Source organism: Triticum aestivum, chromosome 2D (assembly GCF_018294505.1).
Source record: "Triticum aestivum cultivar Chinese Spring chromosome 2D, IWGSC CS RefSeq v2.1, whole genome shotgun sequence".
Classification (NCBI taxonomy): domain Eukaryota; kingdom Viridiplantae; phylum Streptophyta; class Magnoliopsida; order Poales; family Poaceae; genus Triticum; species Triticum aestivum.
In genome coordinates this window covers 400,942,621-400,951,509 of record NC_057799.1, presented here as the reverse complement: position 1 = coordinate 400,951,509, position 8,889 = coordinate 400,942,621, and the positions used below count along the sequence as shown (strand labels likewise).

At 49.6% G+C, this 8,889-nt stretch overlaps 1 protein-coding gene across 1 annotated transcript; it reads left to right on the top strand.

The window, feature by feature from the left end:
* Positions 1–613: 613 nt before the first annotated feature.
* LOC123053406 (zinc finger protein GIS3) lies at positions 614–3,300 on the top strand. Its single transcript, XM_044476882.1, has one exon. It carries the CDS (start codon positions 2,630–2,632, stop codon positions 3,080–3,082), a length of 453 nt encoding a protein of 150 aa, XP_044332817.1. The 5' UTR covers positions 614–2,629; the 3' UTR covers positions 3,083–3,300.
* Positions 3,301–8,889: the final 5,589 nt, after the last annotated feature.

Sequence of the window (8,889 nt, the reverse complement as noted above, 5' to 3'; positions counted from 1 at the left end):
ACGTGACACACTATTACATGCCTGACGCTGAGACCCGAAAAAACACTATGTATTCCATTAAAACATGCATAGTGATCTCTTCAAAAACATGTCCGAGGAGACAGGGACCATAGATACGCATGCAATGATGCATATCTCTACATGGTTCGATCTGGGGCTTGGCTTTTGCTGGGCTGTGTACCCAGTACATACCAACGTTAGCTATGTAGGTTGATCTAGTGCATTCCTAATAGGACATCGGCCATGTCTGTGGCTATGAAAGCCTACCCGTGTTGGCCCTTGGACCCTTGCTGCACCGCAACTGCATAGGAGCGCAGCCAGCACAGTGCCATGCACATACACATCGAACAGTTCCGAGGTGAAAGCTAGCTATAAGGCGGAAACGGCACGGGGACATGTAGATCAGTAGTAGATGTGTAGGGTGGTCATTGATCGCGAGAGCACTGACCAGGCAACAGGCCAGGAAAGAGAGGCGCGGATTAACCATCCTCGGCAAGCATGCATGCAGCAGGAGTGCAGGACGCAGCGTCTCAGGCAGTCAGGCTCAGGCGCCGGCCGTTGCGTTGAGTGCCGTCAGTTTCATAGTTGGTTTTTACTGCAAATATGTGTGATGGCAATAAGCCATGCACACGGCCATGGCGACTGGCATGAAGATGACCAGATTGAGTCCGTAGCGTGTGTGTCCCCCAGCGTGAGCCCGTGGTTGCGTTCGTGAAGTGGAGGAGCTGCATGCGGGGAGCCGTTGCGATCTGTTGGAGTCAGGTGCGGCGTGCGCGCGGCTGGAGGGAGTTAGTTGCAAGCTAGCTAGATGGTTGGCCCGGCGGGTCATGTGGTCATGCATGGGCTAGCCCGGCGGGTCATGTGGTCATGCATGGATATGAATCCTGCATGTAGTGGTTAGCTTAGTGCGTGAGTTAGTTGCCGGGTGTGCCAGCCGTGTGGTGTGTGTGCACGGGTATAAAAAACCCTCCTCCGTATATTGATCGAGTTGCGCCGGTGTGGAGCCGAGGGTAGCCATGTAGCCACTGTAAAGAGGAAAAGGATTGGGGCGTTCGTGCGTCCATGGCGGCGTTTGTGCGCCGGCCCGAAATTTCTTGTGTCTTGTGTCTTCTTCTACCTTTAGCCGTGTGTGAGAGAGGAGGCTGCGGTTCCAACAATTGGTATCATGAGCTTAGTGTCTTGGGCGTGCTTGCCGTGACGGAGGCGTGGCAGCGATGGCGGCGCTCGCCGGTGGCTGCACGACGGAGCTCCGGGCCGTGTGTGGGCCCAAGGAGGTGGGCGGCGTTGTGGCTGTCATGGTGCGTGGCGGAGGCGGCGGGCGGTGACGTCGTACGTGCGGCGACCGCGGAGGCCGGCGAGGCGCTGCGTGGTGGCGCAGGGGCGCAGCATGGCGTGGAGGCACTACATGGCGGCATGGAGGCCGCGGCGGTGCAGGGCAATAAGCCGTGGCGGCGAGCCGGGCGCGACCGGTGCGTGTTATGGGTGCGCACTGGACGTGTCGGGACCGCGGGCGCGCGGTGAGCGTTTGGTGCAGTCGGACTCGTCGAGCGCGTCGGATGCGCGCGGGACGTGCGGGACGCACTGGTGTGGTCGGGCTCGTCGGGCGCGTCGGATGCGCGCGGGACATGCGGGACGCACTATTGCGGTCGGGCGCGTCGGGTGCGCGCGAGACATGCGGGGCGCCGAGGGACGCCAGGCATGTGTCGCCGGCGGAGAAGGAGCTCGGCGTGTGTCGCCGGAGTCGTGACGGAGCACGATGCGACCGGCGTCGTTGCGCCAGGTCGGGTCCGCGGACTGGGTCACGGTCGTGGCGAGATCGATGACGGGAGGTGCAACAACTCCGACGACGACGATGTCATGGCTTAGGGGGTGAGTGATGGCAATAAGCCATGCACACGGCCATGGCGACTGGCATGAAGATGACCAGATTGAGTCCGTAGCGTGTGTGTCCCCCAGCGTGAGCCCGTGGTTGCGTTCGTGAAGTGGAGGAGCTGCATGCGGGGAGCCGTTGCGATCTGTTGGAGTCAGGTGCGGCGTGCGCGCGGCTGGAGGGAGTTAGTTGCAAGCTAGCTAGATGGTTGGCCCGGCGGGTCATGTGGTCATGCATGGGCTAGCCCGGCGGGTCATGTGGTCATGCATGGATATGAATCCTGCATGTAGTGGTTAGCTTAGTGCGTGAGTTAGTTGCCGGGTGTGCCAGCCGTGTGGTGTGTGTGCACGGGTATAAAAAACCCTCCTCCGTATATTGATCGAGTTGCGCCGGTGTGGAGCCGAGGGTAGCCATGTAGCCACTGTAAAGAGGAAAAGGATTGGGGCGTTCGTGCGTCCATGGCGGCGTTTGTGCGCCGGCCCGAAATTTCTTGTGTCTTGTGTCTTCTTCTACCTTTAGCCGTGTGTGAGAGAGGGCTGCGGTTCCAACAATGTGTCCATGGAGTCTCCACTGTTTGGCTTGCTCTCCGACAGGGCAGCCCCACATCCACCCCCGGCCGCGCCATAATATTATGGCACCTCTCCGGGGGAGGGAGCTGCCTGATTGATTGCCACATTGTGTATATCCACTTCCAGTCTCATTTGTGGGTTCTCTCTTGTACCTGAGGTAGCTAGCCTGTCGACCGGCGCCGGTCGCGACATGGACATGGGGAGGGGGATGGGGATGGGGATGGGGAGGGGGATGGACAGGGAGGAGGGGCTCAACCTCAGCTTGTCACTGCAGCGGTCGCCTTCGTCGCCGCCGAGGTTCCAGGCGGTGTTCGCCTGCTGCTACTGCCCCAGGAAGTTCAGGAGCTCTCAGGCTCTCGGCGGCCACCAGAACGCGCACAAAGTCCAGCGCAACCTGGCCAGGCGAGGCCGGGACGCCACCACCGCGCTGTCGTTGGCGGCAGCAGGAGAGCAAGGTAAGGCCGCCGTCGATGACGACAGCGCTCCGCTGCGCCTAGCGGACCCTGACGCCGCCGACGCGTGGGGAGGAGGGAGGGTCTACCCTCCTCATCGCCAGCAGGGCTCGGGAGCAGCCTCGTCCGGTGCGGCAAGAGGCAACGAAGAGCTTGCGGATGAGATGATTGACCTGTCCCTGAAGCTATGATCGCTCGATGCAGGAGCATGGGCTAGCTAGCTTGGCCCGAGCGGCTTGAAGTTCCCCTCTTCCATTTGTTTCATTTCTGCGCGTCATTTCTTGTGTGTGTTTCTGCTATCGCTTATCAGGTTAATTATTGTTGTTGGCTGGGGCTTGAAACTGTACTCGATCTTTAGGTATCTCCATGCATGGATTATTACCTACACTGATCAGAAGCCTTTTATTGAACTGTTTGCAGTAATCTACTAGTTCTTGCCTGTAAATGACTAAATGTGCGGCCCTTGAATAACTTGTCTCTTTGATAAATCTAGAGTAATTTTGAACTCTTTACATTCCCAGTTCTGGTTAACTAATTAAACTACCTAGCTGCCTCCTTGTTGCTTCAAGGGTTTATCATGATCAGTTCAACTCTTCCGGATTTACATGACCAATCGCCGTTGGTAGCGCCTTGTCCTAGGGAACTCCTGTATACAGAGTGAACAGATTACTAGCACTGCACACTATCTTGTATACTCATGACAGACATTGTCTCAGATCAGACGCCTTAATTTTTGCGATTTACATCCTTGCCTGATATAATAATATATATGCTTAATTATAGGGGAAACGTGCTCATTCTTATGTTTTTTAATTGAGAGGCAATGCGTTTGGCCGGTGCTTTCAGTATATTGATTTACATCCTTGCGTGATATAATAATATAATATGCCTAATTTTAGCGGAAATATACGTATTTTCTTTTTTTTAATTAAGAGACAATTCATTTGGTCTGTGTTTTCAGTATATTGATTTTTTTTGTGCTTAGATATAAGCTAGTACTGCCAGCGTTGATGGCCATTCTTTTTTGCTTTTGCTGTTTCCCATGATCCCATCGATCTTGGTATAGGTTAAACTGGAACACACTAGAATGCTAGAAAGTCAAAAACACAGAACGGGAACTAACGCTCGGATTATAGTGCATAAGCCGACCGGATCGTCGCCGAGTACACTAAACTACTTCCTCCGTCCGGAAATACTTGTCGGAGAAATGGATGTATCTAGACGTATTTTAGTTCTAGATACATCTAATTTTATTCATTTGTGCGATAAGTATTTCCGGACGGAGGAAGTACTAAACTGAGTGTAACACTCCTACTGTACGCCGAGGTTATTTTGGCCTTTGCCGGGCATTTTGGATACTCAGCTTCTTGTGTTTTTCCTGTAGTGTTGCAGGCATCTCTTTTCTTCCTTTTCTGATTTAACCTAGTGCAGCAAATACTACTACTGAATGCTGACTTGCTGGGAGGGAGTGGAAATAAGACTAAGCAGGCAAATCCGCCATGAAAGAAAAACATCACCTCATAGACCATGACCAGAAAGCTGCGTGCTCATACATGGGTTCAACACCGATAAGGGAGAAAAAGGCCATATAACACCTGCAAGGTAGGAAAATGCCGCATGGGGATTATGTGCAAACCAAAAAGTCTGGGTGGGCTGGGGATTATCAATACTTCTGTGATGAATACCTACCTTACTGTCAAATGGTGGTGGAGGATCTTTAACACTCCGGATGGCACGTTGTGGCATGGCATTTGCTAAATACTTTCTCTCTGGCAACACTATGTTTGCTTATGCGACTCATGGATCCCAGCTTTGGCGTGATTTGGTTAGGGTGAGGGATATCTTTCGTTCTCAGGTTAAATTTGTGGTTGGTAATAGCGAATCTATCTGATTTTGGACCGACTGGTGGTGTTGGGATAACCCTCTGGGTCTTTCTTTTCCCATTTTTTTCTTATGTTTCTTTTCCTGAGATTTCCATCTCGGACTTCGCTTGTTCTGACTGGGACTTACAACTTCGTCGTGCGCTTTTTCCTGAAGAGATGAATCAGTGGCAGCAACTTGCTGAGTTGTTCCCCCTTCTCTTGGAAATCGCGGACCAAGTCATTAGTTCCTCAACCTATTTGTCACTTGTCTTCTGGCACTCTGTCTCCTGGCACTCTGTCTTCTGTGTATACTCACAAACTCATTAGTTCCTCAACTTATTTGTCGTCAATACTCCAAAACCACTAAGGGGGCACTTGATGCACTTACAATCTCCCCCTTTTTGGTGATTGATGAAAAATTGGTTAGGTTTCAACGGAAGTAAAAATAATTGAAGCGTAGGTACAGAGTTTGAGGAAATTGGTTACAATATATTGAGGAACTCCCCCCAAGATGTGCATATGAGAAACTTGCTTTGGATTGCAAATGCACAAGGCAGGTTGAATTTGTGGAGATCTCCCCCTATATATTGGAATCCAATCATACGTGATCATAAGATATTTGAAGAATATGAATTCATGATGAAAATTGGTGTCTGACGAAATTGTGCATGCATGAGCAGATATATTGAGGAATAAAGCATGCGCGTCAAATGAAGCATAAGAGTCAGACAACCAACAGTTATTAAGTTACAACTCATCAGGAGCACATTCAGAAAAGTTCAAGAGTTGCAACTTAAGCAAAAACAGCCCATATAATGACCCGCTTGAAGACTAACTCAAAATTCTCCCCCTTTGTCATCAAATGGCCAAAAGGTGAGGAATTTGAGAACTAGCGCCCCTGAAGAAAAACATCATGGAGAGGTCGAGGGAGCGCCAGCATTGTCGGGGTCGCGCGGTGCAGAAGGACCAGCAACAGTGTCTTCAGTGGAGCATGATGAAGACTCGGAGCTCGGCATCAGAGGAGGAACTTGTGTTTTCTTGAACTTCTTCCTTGGCAGTTCGGCCCAGTAAAAGTTCATTTGAAAATCTTCAACAGCAAGTTCTTCAGCTGATTTGAGATGTGATAGTGTTGCCCAACTGCAGTCAAATATCTCACGAAGATAGTTGTTCTTGCGGACGGCGCTTCTGGTGAAGAAGATGGCCTTGAGGCTTTTGCTGCAGTGCCTTGGCTGGCAGATTCATCAGCTATGGAGCTGGAGATAGGTTGACGAAATTGTCCAACAAGGGGAGGCATTCCTTCATCGATAATGCTCTTGCCCTTTGCCAAGGACTGTGGACATTGTGCTTTGAATAATTTCAACATCAGGCACATAACTCAGATGATTCTCACTATCAGCCTGGTGGTTGATTGAAGACCGGGATCTGATGAATCTCATGATCCATGGTGCATACGGCATCAAATCAAACGGGGACTGAGCGACAGTGACCAAAGTCCTCAGGAAGAAATCATGAATGTCGATGGGGGTTCCATGAATGGTGTGGAACAATAGGTTCTTCATAACCCCCACAACTTCTTCAATATTAGAATCATGGCCTTTGATCAGACTGAGGGTCTTTGCGAGAATGCGATACACAGTCTTCGGCACATACACTAAATCCTTCAATAGGAAGGTCTTTCTTGGAGCATTTCCTTCAGTCATAGGCTTCATCAGCACTTGCATCAGGTGATTGGGCAGCTCAGGTTCTTCATAAATTATTTCTGCTCCTTCTTGGGGTGGATCCACTAGAAGAGCACAAAGCAATTTATTAATCGGTGCTTTGAAGTGAGTGTCTTCACTCATCCAGTCCAGAGCCCAAGTAGCTGAGTCATCAGCGTTTCCAGAGAAGTGCACAGTTGCATAGAATTGAAGAACCAGTTCATCATTCCAATCGAAGATATCATTGCAGAAGCTCAGCTGTCCAGCAGCATGAAGAACAGCCGAAACTGGCCGGAAACAGGAAATTGATTCCATGTCCACATGAGGAATATGACGATGCGGGAATACCTTCTTCTTGTCAAACAACAGTGAGGCATAGAAGTTCATCTGAGTTCTTGTCTAGAACCTCAAATGCCTAAGTTTGGCCGAGTCATAAGGTGACTCGCCAATGAAGAAATTCTTTTCTTCAAAGAATTTGGAGCTGTCAAATATTGGACGCTTGAGGCTTTTGCCAATCTTGGGCATCACGGGGACAGGTTGAAGATTGTGCCTTTTCTTTCTGACATCAAGAACTGGTCGTGGAGACCCAATTGAGTCCTTTGGATCAGTGGCAGCCATAGCACGAGCAACTTCCTCGGATGTAGCAGTTGGGACTGTGTTAGTATTTGCTGAGGGGATTGAGTCTACACAGGGAGGAGATGCATTCTTGACATCGACATCAGGGTCATCATGAGCAATTCATCAGCTGCAGCGTTGGTTGCTATTGGGACTGTGCGGTGTTGGTTGCTGTTCTTTAGAGCCAGTTGGAATTTCTTTAGTGCGTTGAGGCGACTGTGGCTCTGTTGTGAGGGGAGTGGTGAGGGGCGAATTTGGGTGAGTTGCTTCCCAATATTCGTCATGGAGTGGAGGAGTAGTATCGCCATCAATATTCACTTCCTCTTCATTCTCTTCAATCAACGGAGTGCGCTAAGGGCTTTGGGTAGCATCTTGAGGAGCAGATACATCAGTATCAACCTCAATTTCTTCATCCATTTTCTCTGTGGTAGCAGCAGAATGGGTATCTTCTTCTTCTTCATCAGCCTGAGGGATTTCATAATCCACCCCATATGGAACAACTTGAAGATTCTCAAGATTACAATTAGGGGGCGCTGATGAGATTGGAATTGCGTCAAGGGGAATGATAATTGAAGACAATTTTGCCATCTTCAATTTCTTTGGTAATTCAAGCACCGGTGGAGCAGATGCCTTTCTTTTCTTAGCTTCTCACTCAGCAGTTGTTCGCACACGAACACGTTGCCGTGTACCTTTAACACCGAGGGTGATGCACCGTAGCTCACGTCCAAGGAGACCCGTCCGGAAGCGCAGTACGCAAGCAATCCGGCAGGCGCTTCTGTAGACCCGAAACCCCACACGCCCGGGAGGGACCCCGTCAGGGCGCACGGCGGCTATGGGCTCCCCTAGGTCGACCTGATCGCCCCTAGGGCCTCGAGGTTCGCCGTCCTGCAACAAGAAGAACGAAATAACGAGAAGAAGAAAACAAGGGAGAAGATAAAGGTAAAGGTAAAAGATGATAGATTGATTTGTCGATTGTGTGTTGTTTAATCAGCCATCACCTCTCATCTATTTATGAGGCGTCTGGACTTCCCGTAAAAGAAAAAGACTTCAAATCACGTCCAAATCTTTCCAAAATTAACCGAACTCGGATTTAGGTAAGTCTGAGATAGGAGTTCGGGTTTTAGGTCCCACAAGACACAAACTACATCGAATGAAGATGAGCGCAAAAGAAAATTTGACCGTTCCGACGATACGAACAACTTTCATGTTGAATGTTTTGCGGTTCGAGATCATTTTCAAGGCCGAATCTCCCTTGTACCTATCAGATTCGTAAAAAACTGCAGTTTCGATCCGGACCGGACTATCCGGAAGTCCATACCAGACCGTTCGATCATAACAGAAGGATTGGATGATTTTGGCGAGCCTGACAAGACAGATTTGTATGGATTTCCGGACAGTCCAGTCGCAGCAGGAGGTTTTGGGCGTCCAGCCATCTTCATAGTTTTTGCAGCATTTGCACTATTTTGGCTACAACTTTTGCATTAGATCTCGGATGAAGATAGTTTGTGTATAAAAATCATCCGATTCGATGAGACGAAGAACTTTCGTGTTGTACTTTTTCTCATACGAGCCTGTCTTGGAGGCCTAATAGGCTGAACAGTACTCTGCATACTGTAAGTGCATCTAGTGCCCATTAGTAATTTTGGTGTATTAAAGGCTTATAGGTTAAGGGACTAATGTGTTTGTGAGTGTACATAGGTTCTATAAGTCTATGAGGAGTTTGATATTTACGATGAAAGTCGACCCCTAAAAATGAATGTCTTCAGTCGAAGACTTTGGTTTTCAGTGATTTTGGTGTATTAAAGACTTATAGGAAATTGGTGT